The sequence below is a fragment of the Ochotona princeps genome, chromosome 6 (assembly GCF_030435755.1).
Source record: "Ochotona princeps isolate mOchPri1 chromosome 6, mOchPri1.hap1, whole genome shotgun sequence".
NCBI classification, from domain to species: domain Eukaryota; kingdom Metazoa; phylum Chordata; class Mammalia; order Lagomorpha; family Ochotonidae; genus Ochotona; species Ochotona princeps.
The window spans coordinates 45,935,040-45,957,203 of record NC_080837.1 but is presented as its reverse complement, the minus strand read 5'-3'; the positions used below and the strand labels follow the sequence as shown (position 1 = coordinate 45,957,203).

The following is a 22,164-nucleotide window of genomic DNA, read 5'->3' as shown; positions in this document are numbered from 1 at the left end:
TCTCTGCTATTTTACCTTTCAAATAAATAAAAATATACTTAATTTTAAAAAGCAAATAAATGTAAACTGTGTGATTGTAACCTGTCATTGTTCTGCATAATTCCCTATGCTGTAGTAGGCAAGGTAGGAGGTCTAATTAGATTATTGCCCTAGTTTTCTACTCAATGACTCCAAAGCAATTTATCTAACTCATTGACCTGTACTCTCATGTTGATCATAGCTCGGATAATTATACACAGCAGCATTTATTTCTGTGCTACTGTCATCATTATTCCAGATATCTTTCACTGAACAGTGCATACCCTACTTTGTTTTGATAACCATGTCAACATACAAAACAAGTTGGATTTTTACTGAATTGAAGACAGGCAATGAAAGACAGAGATCTTTTTCATCTTTTCCAGCAGGGATAATATTTCAGGAGGACATTGTGGGAAAGGTTCCACAGAAATGTCCTAAGCTAGTGAAGCCTCAGATGGAATACATTTGCATCTAAGTTGCAGAGTGATTTGACTGTCTCTTCTCACTGGTTAACAAAGGTAAATAGCCATGGAGTTGCTTGCCATGCACAGTCTATTCCATATCCAGCATTGTTACAAAGCTGATGTATTTATCATTTCCCCATTCAGTTCTGTCTATGCACAAGGCAATGCCAACCATATTATAGGGACTCACAGCTACTCCTGACTGTGTGCCCAGAGAGAAGCCAATCATTGGCCCCAGTGCGGAATCTATGCCCTTTGGACTCCATCCAGACTATGATGTAGCCATCCTCTCCTGGCACTGTCCTTTATCCCAATTCAGTCCCAAATGCACTAAGTAAATCATCTTTGCATAATTGAGCATTTAAACTATTAAATTTTCAGTTTAAAAAAGATGTTTCCCACTTTTTTCAGTTGATTTTAGAGCAAGAGAGATAATAGATAATTCTGTATTCTGCAGTATACATTCTGAACTTTTCAAAGCTAACATTCATTGAATGCATAGTATGTGCTATGACTATCCTAAGGTTTTATATGCATTTTATGTTCATCTTCAATTCCATGGTGCAATTATGCAGACATTATTACTACACACAGTAAACAGCTTAAGAAACTAATGCTGAAACAATTTAAGTAACTTGATCAAGATTGCACTGAAAGTCCAACTGCTCCACTTCTATTCAGCTCCCTGCTGATGACCTAAGAAAGTAGTAGAGAATAGCCTGAATCCTTGAGACCTACACCGATGTGGAAAATACAGAAAGAAGCCCCTGACTCCCAGCTTCAGAGCAGCTCAACTCCAGGCACTGCAGTCATTTGGGAGTAAACCAGTGGATGGAAGATCTCTCTCTCTCTCTCTTTTGCTCTCTCGCTCTCTATCTCTCTGTCTCTGTCTTTCCTTCTCTCTCTGTAAAAATCCGCCTTTCACATCGGAGCAACGGCCAGGAGTCTTGAGTGGTCCGCAGAAACAGATGAACAGTAAACTCCCTTCAGGACTAGGGAGAGGAGCTTTCTCTGGTCCTTAGTTCCAACTTTGGATCCCCATCCTCTCTTGCAATGACCATCAGGGTCGCTCCAGAGCCCCACCCCAAAAAAACAAACAAACAAAATTAGAATAAATAGACAGAGATCAACAAGGAAAACTTAGAACCAGACAGGAAACGGTCAGCGTGAATTCACATATACTTTACTAGGTAGGACACAAAGATTAGTTACCCCTCACTAGGATATGGAAAATTTCTCTGCACACCCCTCCTAAAACTGTTCTACACCTCAACTGTTGACATATGCCTTGCTAGAGTTATAAGCCAATTTAGGCTATCCTAAAATCTGCTAATTTCAGTAGAATTATGCTTCAATGCTATAGACCGCTAAATACTAAAATGAGGATAGACACAAGACAGCTGAATAGTACTCTATAGCCATTTTAAGGTGTATAGAAGCTGGTTGTATATAAACTAGAATCGAAATGTCAATGAAATAATCACAGGATGTGGTTAAGAACTTGCATTTTTTTAACATATTCGTTACCCAATACCATGTCAATTAATTCCATAATGTTGTAAAATGTTGTTGATGTTGTGTTGGGGCTTTTAACTGATCGGGATGATATTCTGCCAGCTCTACCTTCAGACCAGAGATGGTCTCCCCAAGAAACTGTTGAATTTATCTGGACAATAAGATGCTAGACTCTTTGCTTGGTATATGCTTGCAATGAAAGAATCTCGACTGAATTTGAACTGTAATACTGCAACAAGGTGGAGGAATCCACCATGAGGAGAGGGTATGGGGAGGGGTTGGGGGAATCCCAGAGCCTATGAAACTGTGTCACATAATGCAATGTAATTAATTTTTTCAAAATCTACCTTTCAAATAAAAATAAATTCTGAAAAAATAAAGAAAATATTCCTTTTCCTGAAATCGCTTTATACATTGCTTCATTTTCATACCATTCTTCATCTTCCTGGCTTCCCTGTACCACAGTTTTAAAATCTATGGAGGCAACAAAAATGGACTGATGGGCATAGAGCAGTAGGATTTATATACTTGTCTTTGAGTGTGAGATGTCATCTTATACCTATATAGACTAGGCTAGGATTGACCATCAGTTCCACTAGAATTACGGCAAACTATTCTAAAACACACTCCAGAAGAAATTTTTAAAGGCTGTGGGGAAATTGAACTAATTCAACCAAAATTCTAGCAAATTTTTCCTGAAAAGTTTTTAAAATATATAATGGGGGTCCAGCGAAATGACCCTTCCCACCCTAATCAGTGATCAACAGTCTTTCTCAATTATGTAAACATCATCAAAAATAAAAATAAATTTATTACATAAAATTAGAAATACAGAAGAGATTGATATTGAACTAATTGCTTTCTCATTTTCTGGTTAAAACTTTTTTTTTAATTTGAGTTCTTTTCCTGACCTCTAATATTCTTAACATCTCTCTTGCTCTCCTGGAGTTTTCAAAGAAAACCAAAAAAATATTCCTCTGTAAGGAAACCCAACACACTGGAATCTGATCTGTCCATACCTGTGACTCGCAAATAATTCAAATTGACAGGCATTCTTACAGTATCTCTTAATCTTCCTTGGGATTCATACTCATATGTTTCCTAACATGCAGAGCTACCTTTCCCATACTTGCCTTTATGTATACAAAATTAAAAGAAACTGATCTTTTAATGTCATTTTAAAATGGGATTCTTAAAATATTTGTTTTGAAATTCTGGCATTGAAAGACAATGCCAGAATGAGGGGAGGGAAGAATGGAAGGAGTGTGAGACCATCTATTCACTGGTTCACTCATCAAATGCCCCCAATATGGATCAAACCAAAGCCATTTGAAGCTTCCCACAATGGTGGCAGAGAGCCAAGTACTTAAGCCATCATCTACCTCCTTGTGCGTTAGCAAGAAGCTGGATTGAAAGCACAGGCAGAACTTGGTCCTAGGCACTTCAATATAGGAGGTGGGTGTCCTGAGCAGAGACTTCATCTGCTATGCCATAACACCTACCCATGTTTCTTCCTTTAGATATACCTTGTGAGCAAAGTAACTATGTTCTAATCTTGAATTTCATCACAAGACTTGGTGAAGTATATCAAACCAGGTTTCAAATTCTCTTTGTTGTTGTTGTTGTTGTTGTTGGTATTGTTAAAATGTGTGCCATTAGATAGAAATTTGAAATCTCAAAAAAATTCTAGCATGCCCCCTTTTATTTTTTAAGATTATTAATCCCATCTATCACTACCATTTTTTTCTCTATGTTAGCAATATAGTAATTGAAATCTGGGAATAGATTTGAGCTCTGAGCCTGTACTGTTTAGTATACCATTTTACTTCCCTGAGAAGAGAGGTGACCCTTAAATACTTAAAATTTTCTTCCAATCTGGCTTAAATTTCAGCTCATAACCCATGTTTTCATAAATGTATTTATGCCTAAACAGCAACAGATTCTCTTTTTTATCTGTTATGCATTCTCTACAATAGAAAAAAATTCTAAAGATTTATTTATCTTAACGGAAAGGCAGTTACAATGTATGGAGAGAAGAGACAGAGAGAAAGAGCTTCCATCTACTGGTTCACTCCCCAAATGGTTGCAACAGCCAAAGCTGAGCCAATCTGAATCCAGGAGCCAGGAGCTTCTTCTGGGTCTCAAGGCTTTGGAACATCCTCCACCGCCGTACATGCCACAAGCAGGAAGATGGCTATTAAGTGGAGCAGCCAGGACATGAACCAGGGTCCACAAGTGAACCTTGCACTTGCAACAGGAGGATTTAGCACCTCCCTGGTGGTCTAGTGGTTAGGATTCAATGCTCTCTGGCAAGAGGAGGATTTAGCCATTGAATCATTGAACCAGGCTTGGAAGAAAATTTTAAGTATTTAAGGGTCACCTCTCTTCTCAGGAAAGCAAAATGGTATACTAAAGAATGCAGGCTCAGAACTCAAATCTAATCCCAGATCTGAGACAGAATGACTGCATTCATGTAACTTAGCATAACTTAGCTTCAGGTAAGAGGCAATAACAGTAGCTGCCTGTAAGTAAATGTGAGATTAAATGATAAGTTGCACAGAAGGAGCTGTGGCACATAGAATACATTCAACAAATATCAGGTCCTTCACTGACTCGCCTGCCTTATTAGGAAGCTTCCAGCCAGTTTTTTTCGTCTCTGTTTCCTGAGCTTATAACAAAATTACAAATGTCCACACCTGTGTTTTAAAGCATAAATAAGTCTTTCACCTCAGAATATCCACTTGTACTTTACATTTGGGGTATTTTTTACCTTCATGCAATGCTTTGGTTCAAAGACCCTTAATAATCCATTCTAGACACCCAAATAATGATTGAATTTGGGGGGGTGTTCAAGTTTTCTATTATATTTTTTACAATCTTTACCTAGTTAATCAGGGTAAAAAGGTTCAAGGGCTATTGAAGTGGGTAAGACTATTATGTCCATATTGTTTCCTTCATGTATCTGAGGTAAAGGGGGATACTGAGGGAGAAGCCCCACCCAGTCTCCCACCCACCCCAGGTCCCTGATGTGGGGCATGCTCTGAGGGTCTTGCTCAAGTGGTTTTGACAGTTCAACAGTTATGAATCACTACCAATCTCACCACTCCAAGCACAATGAGGTCGTTGAAGAATCCACTGATTGACATAGTCCATCACAGAGTCTCCGTTTGCCCAGTATTTCGCTGCCAACATACAGCTGAGGTGGTTGATTGACTTGTTCTGTCTTCTGTCTTTTCTTGGTTAAGGTTCTGAGTCCAGCATTTCAGTTGGGGAGATCTCCAAAGAAACTTTGTCTGAGGTGTTCCCAGACCAGATGCTTGTATGTACTAGCAAGTACAGGTCCCGGCACAGTCCATCTCCACGATCAGCTGGTGGTAGCAATTGCTGGGTTGGTTGTTTTCAGCTCTGACTTTCACTAGAACCAATGGGTGTTGCAGTCTATCCTGGTTTTGCCCAGCACATACTCGGCCCTCACATAAGCCAGTGGGAGCTGCAGCCTAGTCGGAGAGACCCACAATAACCCCCACCAGGCCCGCCCCCTACCCTGGTTTGCCAGTATGTGTACCGGACTAGTCCAGTCTGTCCCACATTCCATTCAGCTCTCATACATGTTAATGGGTGTTAAAGCTTAGTTCCATCTAACCAGCTCCACTATCCAGCCTACACAGATGCTGTTGGGTGTCTCTCTGTCTGGCCACCCCAGCCCCTGAGTTTCGTGCCCTCCCGAGAGGGAGGAGCCCACTATTTCCCTCCCAGGCCACTCCCACTCCCAGATTATGCACTCTTCAGGTAGTTCTGTGGTTTGACTTGACAGAATCAGCTCCCAGTGCCAGCTTCTGCCAGCTGATGCTGCAGCTAAGCCCAAACAACCCTCACCCACTCTAATTTTGTTTGCACCAGTAGGAATAATCAGCCCAGCCTGGCTTTTCCCTGATCTAGTCCACATGAGGCCCACAGGTGTTGTAGCCCTGTTTAGTCTGGTCTGCCCCCCTCCCAGCTCATGCTCTCCAGTGGGAGTAGCTGTCCAGCAAGGGTAACCCCCATATTTCCCCTGCCGGTTCCACCCCTCCCTTCTGGTTCTCACGTGTGCTGGTTGGGTGCTGTGGTCACATTCGGTACTGGCAACCTCACCTTGGCATTCCGTATTGTGCACTGGTTTTTGTTGCGACCAAACCTGGCTCGACTGGCACTCTCTTCTGGTGCTTGGATTTGCCAGTGGATGACGTGAACTGATTCAGCCTGGTCTGCTCCCAACCCATGCCAATTGTATGCCAGTGGGAAACTTTCCATGGCCTGTTATGGGCTGTTTCCTATCATGCCTCTTGCGCTTACCTGCAGGGTCTGTGTCCTGCCAGGGGAGTTGGCCAGGCTCCTCCATCAGAAACTCTCCCAATGCCAGATTTCACACATACCACGGGGTCCATGAGCCAGCCCTACTCAGTTCACCTCCTGTCCTAGCAGGAACAGTGGTTTTTCCTGACTGGCCTTCAACCCAAACTGGCTCTTGCTGTTGGATGTTTCAACACAGCCACGGCTCGTCCATACCCACATACTGCTCACACATGGCTCAGTAGGGGTTGAGACTTAGCCTAGTCCCTCCCACATCTACCCTGGTCCTCCAGGGCACCAGACGGTATTGGAGTCTGGCCAGGTTTGGTATGTCCAGTCCCAGTCCACACTTGTGCCAAGGGAGACGACAACCATTTCCTGATCAGACTGCAGCCCCCATTCCAGCCATAGGTAGGAACTTCAACACAGCTGGGGTTGTCCCCTTAGCTCCCCAGTCGGGCCTGTTCCCAGTCATAGATCACATGCATGGCAGTGGTTGCTCTGACTCAGCTTGGCTCAACCCTTCACCTGTCCCGACCTCTGCCTTAGTGTCCTTGGCTCACACAGACCAGCAGGTATGTGAGCCTAGCTCAGCATGACCTGTGCTCCATCCTGGCTTCTAGTTTCGCTTATGGACTAAGGTTTGCTCAGTCCTGCCTGGTAACCCCGTTCCATTACCAACTCAAACATTGGCCAGCTGTTGGATCTACTTTGCCCAGCCTGTCCGACCCCCAGGTCTGGACCGCATGTTCACCAGCGGGAGCTATGACTCACCCAGGGAGTTTCCCAAGTTCCTCCACTTGATCCATTCCCAGACCCAGTTCTCATACATGCCATTGGGTTTTAGGTCAGTGGCCAGCGAAGTCTGGCCTTCCATTTGGCCTTGTATGAGCTGATGAACATTGTAGCCCGGCCCACCACACACCCTATTTAGGATGCACATTCGGGTGCTGCTGCATTGACCAGTCCAGACTGTTGTCAGTTCCTTTACCTGTGATTGATGGCAGGTTCCTGGGTCACACCTAGCTTAGTCCATCACCACCCCAGCTCTTGAGCTAACCAGTGGGTCTAGAATTATCACAGGGTTTGGCCCACATATTTCCCACACAGAATCTACCCCCGGATATGGTTCTCGTGTGCTAGTTAATGTCATGTCCCTGCTTAATGTGACCTGTCTCCTGATTCATCATCATATCAGCTAATAGGATATGATATTGCTGGATAAGCCCCGAGCCTTAGCTTTTGCATGGACTGGTGTTCGGTGGTCAGCATTCTTCAGTGATTACAAGTTCTTCAAAGGAAGAGTTACTGTCATTGGTAATCTTTAGGATTAATTCACATCCTAGAAACACAGTGGGTTCAACGTGGAGCTATCTTAAGCAGCGATTCAAAGAACCAAAACCCCAGAGCTCCCGGCCGGGCGGCCAGCAGGTGGAGCTGCGTGCCAAATGGCGCGCTTTCCGCCCAGGGACAGCTCACCACATGCCCAAGGTGGCTGGCATGATTGAATTCTTAAGAAAGTATTACAAGCAATGGTAGTTCAGGTTTTGGCTAAAAATCCACTGTTCTTCTTCATTCCCAAACAAGAAATGATTCTGTCCTTGAGTAATAAAACAATTACATTATAATCTAAGCTTCAGGAGCCGGTGCAGTGGTATAGGAGGCCAACCCGAGATGGCTCAAGCTCTTGGGCCCCAGCACTCACATGGAAAACCTGGAAGAAGCTCCTGACTTGGGCAAGCTCAACTCCATTTTCTCTCTCTCTCTCTCTCTCTCTCTCCCTCTCTCTCCCTCATCTTTCAAATAAAATGTATCTTTAAAAATCTAAGCTTTTTTCCCATTTTCTTCTATCACTGGAGACTTCTGAAGCCATTGAATCCCTGTTTCACATGAAAACCCTCTCAAAGGAGATAGATCACTAGTTCTTCTCCACCTTAACTGCTATTTACAAGCAAAAGTAGCATATTCTTATTAAGCACAAGAGCTTGTACAAAACCTGTCAGTTTTCTAGATTTACAAGCTCTTTTTCCTTTCTGATTTGTGAGAAGTCTTGACAAGTCTTGGGGATACCAATACAAATACAAGCAACTCATCAAGGCTTATTGCCTTTTCTCTAGGACATGTGCCAAGAGACCACAAAGCTTAAGTAAATCAGTTGCAGGATTCACACTAACCTTAATGGTGCCTCAGGCTGTACAAAAATCACTCAGTTTCTCAGCAGGCAAGATTGCTTCTTTCCCTTCACACATCACTACTCATGACTTAGGCTGTCTACCTACAGCTACATTTCTTCCCTTTCCCAAAGAAGAAGCCTGTGCCTGCTCACCTAACTAGGGAACCATGCACATCTGCACAGACCAAGAGCCTCCATTGGGTATTCCTGAATCAAAATTATTTACTAATAGTTGTATCCTTTTTGAAAAACTGATCAGTTGGGAAGCCAGCATTGTGGCATATCAGATTAAGCCACTGCTTATAATGCCAGCATCCCATAAAACACCAGTTCAACTCCCAGCTGCTGCATTTCCTATCCAGCTCTCAGCTAATATGCCTGGGAAAGTAGCAAAGGATGGCCCAAGTTGTCGGGCCCCTACATCCACCTTAAAAGCCCAGAAGAAGCTCTGGGTTCCTGCCTTTGGCCTGCACAGCCTCGGCCATTGTAGCCGTTTAGGGAGTGAACCAGCAGATGAAAAAGTCAACTTTCTATCTCATTCACTCGCTTTCATTTTCTCTCTCCACCTCCCTCTTCCTCTCGTTCCCTCCCCCGCCTCTGTAGTTCTGCCTTTCAAATAAATAAAAATTAAATATTAAAAAAGCTGATCATTGGAACTATGAACTTAGTCTGATAGTTGGAATGCTCACATCTCACACCAGTACTTGGCTTTGATCTGTAGCCATGACTCCTGATTCCAGCTTCCTGCAAACCCAAAGAGGAAGCAGTGATGGCTCAAGTAATTGGATTCCTGTCACTGACATGGAGACCTGGATTATATTCCCAGTTTTTGGCATCAGGCCTGGTGCAGTCAAGCCAGCAAGGGCATTTAGGAAGTAACCCAGCACTTGGATGTACTCTGTTTCTTTTTCTTCTAATAAACAAATAACTAAATGACCCATTATTTTATTTAAAAAAAACTGGATATTGTGATGTAAGTTTTTCTAGCTAATCCTTAAACTTACCCTGCAAGTTTGAGCTTCACCCAGAAGTTTTTAAATCAGCTTTGATAAGTAAATTAATTGCCCTCATCTGCCTGCCCTCATCTTGAAGGTTGATATTGAGTTAGTCTCTGATTTTAAAATGCCTTAGAAATAACTCCATAAATCTTCACCTTTAACTCAAAATTTTCCTATACATGAATATGAGGAAAGTGAACAAATGAAACTAAAATTCAAAATAAAATTAGCTACTTTGGCAACTAAAACAGCTGACATAACAACTGACACAGAGACCAATGGAGCAGACTAGAGAACCCAGAAGTTAGTATACATACTGTTATGGGGTGCAGCCTGTGATAGCCAGCACCCATTGACAGTGGGCAAATGAAATTTGGCTGTGTCCCCCAACCTCTGTCCTGAAGGTGGGTCCTAACGGCAATGGAATGGTAATTGCATCCTCAACCACTTCCCCCACTTCCTAAATGAGACAGGATATTGGAAGTCCAATTAGTCTAGGCGTTTTTAGCTACAAACCCACTTCCTGTTCCTGCTCTTCCTAATGAGCACTAATCAACTCTTTAGTCCACAACACTTAGGTATTCGCTCCTGCCCATCTGTGACTCACCTATCAACTGAGAGGGCCCATGAAACAGGGGCTCTCACTCTCTTTCTAGCCAGGTGCTTCTGTTACTCTGGCACCTTGACTCTTGGCTGACCCAGGACAGGTAATCCCCTGAGCATGGTCCCTGTGTACTGCTTCGATGGGACAACAGATATAATAATGTTGTTACTGGTTTGTGTGCTATCAGGAGTTCCAGGAGAGGTGAGGCCTAGCAGTAGTGGAATGTGGGCAGAGAAGCCAAGGAAAGGTGAATGTCTGCAGCTTTGTAAGTGTGTCCAGGTTCTTTGTGAGTGTGTCCAGGTTATTCATTGCATGTCTCTTAGGATAACTTGTATTGTTGGGAAAGCTGGGACATAGGTTTTCAGCTTAATGGATGGACTTAAGGATTATGATTGATTGGATTATGATTGGGTGGATTGCTGTATGGATTTGTGATTTGCTGTTGTGCTCTATTGTCTCCAAGTATGATTAATAAAGACTCCTTAATAAACCTTAGACATGCCTGGTGTGATCTCACTTGCACCTCGCAACAATACTTGCAACCAACTGTTTTTTTTTTTTTTTACAAACGTGCCAAGAATCTAAATAGAAGAGATCTTCTTTTCCATGATAGCATTGGCAAAACTGGACATGCATATGTAGAAGAATAATGAAAACAGGTCTCCACCTCTCTCTATGTGCAAAAATCAACTTAAGATTGATCAAAGACCCTGAATATAAGATCATGAACTAGGAAACAGCTATAAGGAAACATAGGGAAAACAAGTCAGCACATTGGTATAAGCGCAGACTTTCAGGATAAGATCCCAAAAGCATATGCAGGAAAAACAAAATCAGAAAAATATGGGATTTTGCAACTGAGAAGCTTCTGTATAACAAAAATAAATAAATAGGAATCAAGACAGTGAAGAAACCATCTACAGGAAAGAAAATGTCTGTGCAGCAAGAACTAGGGTAAAGCAGGATAACGGCATATAATTAGAAGCAGAAAAGCTCAGAGACAGAGCTGAAGATTAAGATTAAAGCCAACAAGGAACAACAAGGTGGGTACAACAAGAGAAAATAAGATGGGGATTGCAGCCATTTGGGAAGTGAATCAGTGGATGAAAGATCTTTCTCTCCATCTCTCCATCTCTCTGTCTCTCTGTCTCTCTCTCTGTAAATCTGCCTTTCAATAAAAATAAATCTTTTTAAAAAAAATCTTAAAAAGTCTTTTAAAAAAATTTAACAATATGTTATCACAGGTAGGCCCTGATCATCTCTGTTCAATCTCTTAGACAAGTCATGTCTGAAAAGGCCACTCTGTGCCATAATGGAGCAAGACAAGTACAAGACCTCCCATAGACCTTCTGGCCATGGATACAAGACTATGTTCAAACCACAAAAATAGCCACATACACCCATATCCTAGCTGCATGAGTCATTAATTTTTGTCAGTTAAATATTTTTCTATTCTTCCTATCATTAAAACACTCAATTGTAGAATTATCCCCACTTCCTGATGCATTCTCCCCAGGAAAAAAATTCTGTTTCCCTGAACCCTCTCATGATAATCTATTATAAGCACAAATTCTCTAACACGTCCTGTCTAAAATCCTCCCATTGCCTGAGCCTTCCATGTTATCTGTTATGTATGGGCCCCTCATTGTAAGGAGCCAGGACTGGGGCTATGGAGGCCATGGTGGTAACCTAACATAAGAACCCAGACCTGGATCTTGCTGGAGGGAGTGGCACAAGTGACTACAAACAAAGATCCGTGTACCAACTGCAATAAGTAAAATCGAACCGTAGACATGTGGGTAACACAGCTTAGAAACCTGCCCCAAGGAGAAGGCTCTGCTAACCAGAAGTACAATGACCAAGAGCAAAAGAAGACACACAGGCAAAATGAATATTACTGAAGATTCCCCTGCAAAGGAGCAAAAGCCTTTACCAACCTCAGTGTTCACTGAGGAAGACATTGAGAAAATAGGAGATACAAACTCAAAACACTTGTTATAAAACTTCTTATCAAGAACAAGAAGCACGTAAAGCAGGCATTCAAGGAATTCAAGAAATATGTCACACTGGAAATGAATCAAATGAAAACCCATATATCAGAAATGACGAATACAGTGGAGCAAATTAAAACCACAGTGGAGAGTCTCGAAAATAGAATGAAGGAAGCAAAAGAAAGAATCTCAAAATTGGAAGATATTTCCTGTCACCAGGCGGAAACAAACAAAAAGCTGGAAACAGAACTGAATCAGGCCAAAAAAAGTATTCAAGACCTGAAAGACACTATTGAAAGGCCAAATATAAGAGTTATGGGAGTCCCAGAAGTTACGGAAAGAGAAACTGGGTTTAAAAATCTATTTAATGAAATAATAAGGGAAAATTTCCCTCACCTAGAGAAAGAATTGGGAAACAACATTCAGGAGGGACACAGAACTCCCAACAGGCTTGACCAAAAGCGATCTTCACCAAGACACATGATAATCAAGCTCTCTTCAATAGAACATAAGGAAAGGATCCTTAAATGTGCACAGGAAAAAAAAATCAACTGACATATAAAGGAAGACCAATTAAACTCACAGGAGACCTCTCACAGGAAACTCTGTAGGCAAGAAGAGAATGGAGCAACATATTCCAGATTCTAAAAGAAAAAAAAAATGTCAACCCAGAATAACGTACCCAGCAAAGCTTTCTTTTGTCTTTGAAAATAAAATAAAATTATTTCACGGTAAAGAAAAGTTAAAACAATATGCCTCTTCCAAACCTGCCCTACAAATGATGCTTCAAGATGTTTTCTTGACAGAGAAAAGGAATAGCGCCCACCAAAACCAAAGGCAAATGCAAAGAACATCCCAGTAAAATGACAACAGAAGACTAAATCAATGAATAACCCATTCCTAAAATGACAAGACCAAATTAGCACCCATTTGTACTAACCCTGAATGTAAATGGCTTAAACTCATCAATCAAACATCATAGATTAGTAGCATAAAGACCCCTAGTGAAGTGTGCCAGGTGGGGTGAAGGGAGAAGCTACCGAGAGATAAGGAGAAAGAACAGAGACTCATGTGAAGAGGCCGAAGCTGCATTTCTCGGTGTTGCCTTTTACCAGTTTCAATGGTGACGTGATTGCCTCATGATCAGCTGGACATCGCTTGCTGTACTGCCCTTGGTATATCAGGCCTATAAAAAGACGTTTCAACAAAGGCATAAAGAATCAGCATAACTAGCCTAGTTCTCTTCTTAAATTGCACCCTGATTTTCAAGGATATTATAATGACAACACAAGTCCCATCCTGGCCAAAAAACAATATTTTTAAGATCTGAAAGCACAAGTGCAGCTAAAACTGGTCTTTGAGCAAAGATAATCAAACTAACAGGAAAGCTGGGGAACAAGAGTCCAAGCAGAAGGTGTGGGGATCCAGCATTTGTACTAACTCTTGGTAAACTCCCCCCAGTGTTTCCAGTAGTGTACTCCCTCCTACACTGGCAGGGAAAGTCAGCCGAAAGGTTCATTTCTACTCCACATCTTTTGCTGATCAAATCTGATCTATCTGGGCTTGGCAGCGTGGCCTAGTGGCTAAGGTCCTCGCCTTGATCCCATATGGCTGCTGGTTCTAATCCCAGCAGCTCCACTTCCTCTCTCTCTCCTCCTCTCAGTATATCTGACTTTGTAATAAAAATAAAAAAATAAATCTTTAAAAAAAAAAAATCTGATCTATCCCAAAATGACTGTTCAATGTTGAAACTCAAATTCAGAATATAATCTTTATCCCTCTTCTTTGCATTCCTCTCTTTGGCAATTTAAACTGTCAATTTCATATATCAAAACAGAGAAAGTAGTTGGTGGTAGGCTGTTGCTGTGGAATAGCATATTACATGATTGCTTCATATAGATAACACAGTTATTAAGTGCTACATATTTTGTAAAGAATTCAAAGAGTTTTAGGAAAATTGATTGCTCTTCTTTTTTTTTTTTTCAAGGGAGAAAATTGACAGCTAGGGGGTTAGTTAAGCAACTTTCCCAAATTCACACATTCAGGACATTAGAACTTGCACCTGGATAATCTGGTTCTAGAGTTGAAGCTCTTGATCATTGTCACAACTTGTCTCAGTTTAGAAGTTGGCATTTTGGCACAGCAGTTTAAGCTGCTTACTATAATGCTGGTATCTCATATGGGCACCAGTTTAAGTCACAGCTGATTCTGCTCCAACTCCCTGCTAATGTGCCTGGGAAGGCAGCAAAGGCTGGGCCAAGTGCCTGAGTTCCTGCCACCAGATCTGGGCCAGATGAAAGATCTCTCTCTCTCTCTCTCTCTCTCTCTCTCTCTCTCTCTAACTCTGCCTTTCAAATAAATTCATGAATCCTTTTTTAAAACTCTCAAATTAGGGCCCAGCATAATAACTTAGTGGCTAAATCCTCGCCTTCCATGCACCAGGATCCTAAATGGACACAGGTTCTAATCCCGGCAGCTCCACTTCCCATCCAGCTCCCTGCTTGTGGCCTGGGAAAGCAGTCGAGGACGGACAAAGCCTTGGAACCCTGCACCCGCGTGGGAGACCTGGAGGAGGTTCCTGGTTCCTGGCTTTAGATTGGCTCAGCTCTGGCCGTTATGGTCACTTGGGGAGTGAATCATCAGACAGAAGATCTTCCTCTCTGTCTCTCCTCCTCTCTGTATATCTGAATTTCCAGTGAAAATAAATAAATCTAAAAAAAAATTTTTCAATTTAGCGACCCCTTTCATCTATATGTTTTTACACAAATTAAAGAAAATATGAAAGGACATCTCTTAATACTAAACACATAGTAGACAGTCAAAAACAGTAGTTCATTTCATCATACTTACATTTATTTTAAAGATTTGGGTGTTTGAATCCTGTTTTCTAGGCCTGGCGCAGTAGCCTAGCAGCTAAAGTCTTCACCTTGCATGAGCCAGGATGTCGGCTGGCTCTAAACCTGGTGGCCCTGCTTCACATCCAGCTCCCTGCTTGTGGCCTGGGAAAGCAGTTGAGGACAGCCGATGGCCTTGGGACCCTGCAACCATGCAGGAGACCCTGAAGAACCTTCTGTCTCTTAGCTTCAGATTGGCTCTGCTCCGGCCATCGCAGTCACTTGGAGAGTGAATCAGCAGAGGGACGATCTTCCTGTCTCTCCTTCTCTCTGTATATCTGATTTTTCAATAAAAATAAATCAATCTTTTTCAAAAAATAAATAAATAAATCCTGTTTTCTAATTAAATTTGGTCACTGGCTATTGCAAAGTAACTTCAGTACTCCGCGCCTCTCCTCACCCCAATGGAATTAACTTTTTCTAACCAGTGACTGCAGCAGGCTGATGTCATGGCTGAGAAGTTCCCAAGGACATTTACCCTATATAAATCAGGTAGGACAATGCCAACACTCCAGTTGCTTTCTTTTTCTGCAGATTCCCCCTTTGGTGCTTAAATGTAGAATCATTCATCTGAAAATACCAATATAAAACTTGCACCTAAAGAACATGCTGCAAAGAAAGCAGGAGGTTTCAGCCACATGGATTGTTTAAATAATCAGGTCGTGTTTTATGTTAGAAATGCCTTGATAAACCAATAGTCTGCAAATGTATTGTGGCTTTAGGCCCTTTTACTCAATGCTACAGTTTGGAAAATTGGGGAAAAAATTACCATTCCTGTCCCATAGCTTGAGTTATCTGAAATCAATCATCGAAAAGCTTGCTGCAGAGTTACATGCATTGACATCTTGATAAAAGACATGATAAGATGGATGTAAAAGTATGATTTTTGTAAAAATCTTGAGACGTTTCCTATCACCAGAAAATATCACCAAGTACATCTATTGTGACTATCCTCTAAGAAAAAGACCAAAAGGATTCCAAGCTCTCAACCTCGTTTTGGAAAAATCAAGGTAAATGGGGTTATTGGAGTTGTTCAGCTTCAACTAAATTACAGTTTGTACCAGAAGGTAGCACTCCTGGTATTTAAACTACAGGACTGAAAACCCAGTAACTTCTGGACACACTCAGAGCATTGGGAACAACCCAAGGTGAGTTTACAGATATTTTATATTTCTGTCACTTTAGCTTTTAATCATTGCCATTTGTTCTCCTGACATGCTGTGGTGGATATGTCTTATGCACCATACTCTTGACAACTGAATGCTAAATTTCTATTGCAGTTGGACACAGCCACACTTTTCAGAATGACTTTTCTGTGGGTTCATATACATAGAGAAAAAACAATGATGATGGAAAAGGCTTGAAAAGGTACATCCACAGCCCAAGAGGAGAGAGAATGGAATCCTCGGCTGAAGATTCGTTCTCAGTCTGCGCAGCCTTTCTTGCCTGTGCAACAGAAATTTCCCATGCTGAACTTAAAAACAACCCCATTCATCCCAGCCTGGGTCAATTCTTCAACTTTAATTCTGCAACAATGAAGTCTAACGCAAATCATTAAACCTTAAAATAGTTTTTTTTGTTTGTTTTTTTTGGTTTTTTAGGAAAAGCTTTAAGTAAGGGTTTAAGAAAGAAATTCTGAATAGTAAAATTAATCCGTGGCTACATTATGGTGTTTCTAGACATCACACAGTGAGTTTGAGAAGAAAGAGAACTGGGCAGAAGAGGCAATTTCTCTAGTGTATAATCACAGGCCATGTGGAACTGACTCATCTGTCCAGCAAAGCCTGATGTTGAGGGATGGGAAAGAAGCACCTACAGCGACCCGGATAAGAAGGAGGTAGCACAAGACAGTAAGACCCAACGAATCAAAAGAGACTATCTCCTCAGGTGGGCGGCCCTTGGGAGGCTGTGCATGGAGACAAAGACAGGACCTAGGAGCCAAGTTCAAAAAGAGATCCCACGTTTCCCTTCATTTGAGCTGGCTCAGGACACCTAGGGGAGCGAGGGGATCACTAGGACACACTCTGCTTAACTCCCCAATTATGCAGCAAGGATTCACATCAGAGTGATGGTGGAAAACGGCCAGCCCAGGAGATGGGAGCTCTAGGCCAGCTCAAATTCCAACTCTGCCTAACTTTGAGCAAGTTGCTTTGCCTCATGTTCTATAAAAATTTATAAAATGAGAATATGTTCCTTTAAGGGCTAATATACTGTGCTTCAATATGAGACATGCCCTTTGTTTATAGGGAAAGAAGCAGTAATGATCAGTTCATAGATATGCTACCTCTGGTTATGCTGTGTTTTTTCACCCTTAAGCATTTTTTATTAACATGATAATTGTACTATTAATGGTGCACAGTATTATATTTCAACACATGTATGGAGCATTACTGATCAAACCAAGATAGTTAGCAATTCCTTCTTCTTTATTGTTTCTTTGGAACCTTTGAGATACTCTCTTCTAATTTTTCATAGAATATACAACAGGTTCTTGTAAGTCACTTTCACCCACTGTGTTGTGTCACGAGTATTCATTCTTTCTATCCAATTGTTTTTCAACATCTCTCTATCCCCTCCTCTACCCCAACTTCCCACATACATAAGCTAATTTAAAACAATTTTTTTTCTTCTGCATGTCTTAAAGACCAGTAAGCCAAAAAACAGAATAGAACTTTGCAAAACACAGCAGATGAAGATAGCAACGCTATTCCCTGGAACTGGCATCCAGATTAAAGGTACGCAATTCTGCCCTTGCTGAGGGCTTCAGGAGAAGCAAGCCTTCCTCCACATTCCATGGATTTTCCAAGACCTCCAGGGTTTTATTCAGCCTCCTCAAAAGAGTTGTTCAAAGGGACATCACATTATCAATTGTCAAGCAGTGTGGTGAAAAGTTGCTGCCTTTGGAAAGTTAGCTCAGGAAGATTTGCACCGTGGCAATGCCAGCAAGGGAGTAAATAGGTTAGGTAAGTGAGAAATGCAGTCAACAGCTATGTTCAAGGCCCAGATTTCAGTGACCTTGGACAAAATATTTGGAAAAGAGAACTTTAGTTGCTTCTCCTGTAAAAAAAAATCTACAACCAAAGTCTAAGCAATGCTACACTACAATCAAGGTAAAATTGTTTCTCCTGCTTCATAGCTATTTTACATCTGTAAGTGAACCAAGATTCTCAATTCCATTATTACAAAAATGTGTGAGTAGAACCCACTATGGTTATAGCATGATTTCAAATGAAGAATGGGAATCTGAAAAATTAAATCTGGTTGGAGAAAAGTCATGAGCACACAAATGAAGCAGCCAAATGACTAAGGCAGATTTTTTTAAACTGTAATGTGACTTTTCTTTCCCTAATTTTTGACAGGTGTGTCCAACAAAGAACATGGAAGAGGCTATGCTTCTCAATCAAACTTTCATTGTGACATATTTTCAGCTTACAGGTTTATCTGTAAATCAGAAGGTGCAGATGGCTGCATTTTCTGTGTTTCTCCTTTTCTATGTCCTGACCTTGATAGGGAACATCCTTATTATCATAACTATCATCTATGACCGCAGACTCCATACCCCCATGTATTTTTTCCTCAGTAATCTGTCCCTCATCGATGTCTGCCACTCCACTGTCACTATCCCCAAAATGCTGATAGACACCTGGTCAGAAGGGAAGTTCATCTCCTTCAGTGCCTGTGTGACCCAGATGTTCTTCCTGCACCTCTTTGCCTGCTCAGAGATCTTCTTGCTCACTGTTATGGCCTATGACCGGTATGTGGCCATTTGTAAACCCCTGCAATACATGACAGTGATGAACTGGAAGGTATGTGCACTCCTGGCAGCAGCCCTGTGGACAGGAGGCACTATCCACTCAATAGCCCTGACCTCCCTTACTATCAAGCTGCCCTATTGTGGTCCTGATAAGATTGACAATTTCTTCTGTGATGTCCCTCAGGTGATCAAACTGGCCTGTATCGATACCCACATCATTGAGATCCTCATTGTCTCCAACAGTGGGCTGATCTCCGTGATCTGTTTTGTGGTCTTAGTGGTGTCCTACGCCGTCATCCTGGTGAACCTGAGGCAGCAGATCTCAGGGGGCAGGCGGAAGGCCCTGTCCACCTGTGCGGCACACCTCACCGTGGTCACACTATTCCTGGGACACTGCATCTTCATCTACTCCCGCCCATCCACCAGCCTCCCAGAGGACAAGGTGGTGTCTGTGTTTTTCACTGCTGTCACACCTTTGTTGAACCCCATCATCTACACCCTTAGAAATGAAGACATGAAGAATGCCTTTATCAAGTTAATGGGGAGGCAGGAGAGAAAAGCAGGAAAATGAAAACCTCTAAGCCCTCAGGATGCTCCACATCTAGGAAAGTAGTGTACGGACTTAAGGACTTGCTGCACTTTGAACTTGCTGAAAATAAACTGCATCTTCCTTACCAGACTGACATTTTCTGTCTATAGTTATTTGTATATTTACAATTTTAAGACCTAAGATTGACTCATGTTTTCATTTCTTAAGATGAAAAAAAAATCTTTCCTATAAAAAAAGTTAAATCCATACTTTTGAATTGAGGAGTTAATTCACATGTGGATTGCTTGTGCTTTGGAATTGTGTCTTTTAATTATAACTTACTGTCTCATTTGACTTTCACTTACTCTCCAATTAAAATGGAAGTGATATAACCATAATAAATTTTTTTCTTTAAAGGTTAATTATTTATGTTAAAGACGGATTTAAACGAAGAAGGAAAGACAGATCTTCCATCCATTGGTTCACTCCCTAAGTGACCACAACAACCAGAGCTTGGCTGGTCCAAAGCCAAGAACCAGAAGCTGCTTCCAGGCCTCCCACATGGATTCTGGGGCCCAAGGAGTTTGGCTATCCTCTGCTGCTTTCCCAAGCACATTAGCAGGAAGCTGTGTATGTGGTCATTTGAGTAGGTGTTATTTGAACTGGTGCCCATATGAGATGGCTGCACCGCAGACAATGGCTTTGCCTCCTGTGCCACAATGCCAGTCCCAAACGTCGTAAGATGCCATTGAAAAATTATTTGGGCTTCAGGGTGTAGAAATTTTCAGTGATAGAATTTAAGTAACATTTTCCATCAATGGGGTCTAAATCAAGAATAGTAAGGAAGAACAGCAGTTGGCCTAACAGTTAAAATGGCCACATCCACATCCCCCATCAGAATAGCTGGCTCCAATACCTAAATCTAGCCCCCTGACTCTAGCTTCCTGTCAGTGTAAACTCTAGGAAGCAATAATGATAAATCAAGTGACTGGGCTCTTATTCTGAGCTGTGTGGTACACCAGGATTGAGTTTATAACTCCCAGCTTTGGCCCAATCCAGATGTAACCACTGAGGGCATTTGGAGAGTGAATCAACAGGTGGGAGTTCTCTCTCTCTCTGTCTTTCTGACTCTTAAAATAAGTAAACCGGATGGGCCCAGTGCAATGGCTTAGAGGCTAAATCCTCACCTTGCAACCACCGGGATCCCATCTAGGTGCTGGTTTGTAATCCAGCTGTTCCACTTCCCATCCAGCTCCTTGCATGTGTCCTGGGAAAGCAGCAGAGAATGGTCCTTGGAACCCTGCACCCATGTGGGAGACAGACAAAAAGTTCCTGGCTCCTGACTTCAGGTTAGCTCAGCTCTGGTCATTGTGGCCACTTGGGGAGTGAATCAACAAATGAAGGACCTTTCTCCCTGTCTCTCCTTCCCTGTAAATCTGCCTTTCAACTAAAAAAAATAAATAAAATGTTTTGTAAAATAAAAATAAGTAAATAGGATCCAGAGTTGTGGCACAGTGTGTTAAGCCATTACTCCAACTCTTCCCCTCTTGCTATATAACTCCAACTTTCAATTAAAGAAAAAAAAAACTGTATCATCCCCCTAAAATGAACTTTTTGTCATAACTGAATCAATGGACAGAAGATCTTCCTCTGTCTCTCCTCCTATTTGTATATTAGACTTTCCAATAAAAATTTTTAAATAAATCTTTAAGAAATTAAAAGACACTATTTGGGTGAAGGGAATGGCATTGTAGTACTGAGGAGGTAAAGTGACTACCGGTGATGCCAACATTCCATACAGCTACTAATTCGTGTCCTGGCAGCTCCACTTCTGATCCACTAAGTGCCTGGAAAAAGCAACAGAAGTGGCCCAAATGCTTGGGTTCCTTCCACCCACAAAGAAGATCCAGATAAATCTCCTGACTCCTGAATTCAGCCTAACTCAGCCCTGCCCGTTATGGTCAACTGGGTTTGCTTCTTCCCCTCCCTCTTTCCGTAACTATGATTTTCAAACAAACAAACAAGCTTCAAAAACATAAAAATAAAAAACAAACAATTGCTAGTGCATATTCTTGGAAGCAACAGATGATTTCTCAAATACCTGTTTCCTCCCAGTCATTCACACTGGAGACTTTTTGTAGAAGCCCAGCCTTGGCTGTTGTAGGCATCTGGGAAGAGAACTTAGTGGATGAGAAATAATCTCTTTCTGCGTTTCAAATAAAATGAAAATAAGTAAACAAATATGTTTAAACCTTCGTCAAACTATACAGCAAGATTGATATGTGCTATGTTATAACATATATGCATATATAACACACACATATATAATCAATTTAATTAAGTTTGTTATTATATTTTTATTTTGGATTTTGTGGTACATCATGTAGACTGGGATTCCCCCACAAAAAGTTTATTTTTAAATAAATTCTTGATGTATCTTTGGGTCCATAAACATGTAAGTGTCACAAAAGTGCAAAACAAACCTGGACATAATGAAAGAATCACATTTAAATGCAAGAGTTTAATTTAATATAAATTATAAAAGCTTGTTTAATGTGTGGAAAATATATTTGAGAGCAAGATCAAATAACAATGCAAAAAGCCCAAATGTGATGCATAGCTTCCCTGAGTCAACAGTTGCCAAAACAGAGTGGGTCAGGGAAGAGCTTCCCACAGCTGTGCCTATTCTGAAACAAACTGAGCTACAGGCCCCAAATTCTGTATTTACACTGGTGAAACCACGCACCTTCAGGAAACTGTCACGGATTCTATTTCCTTACATATCCCAACATGATCTTTTCCTTTATACATGTAATAGATTTCCTTTATGATGCATTTTATTTAAAAGGCAGAGTTACAGAGAGAAAGCGAGAGAGTGAAAAAGAGAGATCT

The 22,164-nt window shown here is 41.5% G+C and overlaps 1 protein-coding gene across 1 annotated transcript; it reads left to right on the top strand.

Moving 5' to 3' along the window:
* Window positions 1–18,366: 18,366 nt before the first annotated feature.
* On the top strand, window positions 18,367–19,314 carry LOC101528870 (olfactory receptor 4E1). Its single transcript, XM_004584902.2, has one exon. The coding sequence runs from the start codon at window positions 18,367–18,369 to the stop codon at window positions 19,312–19,314; it is 948 nt and encodes a 315-aa protein (XP_004584959.2).
* The last annotated feature ends 2,850 nt before the right edge of the window (window positions 19,315–22,164 follow it).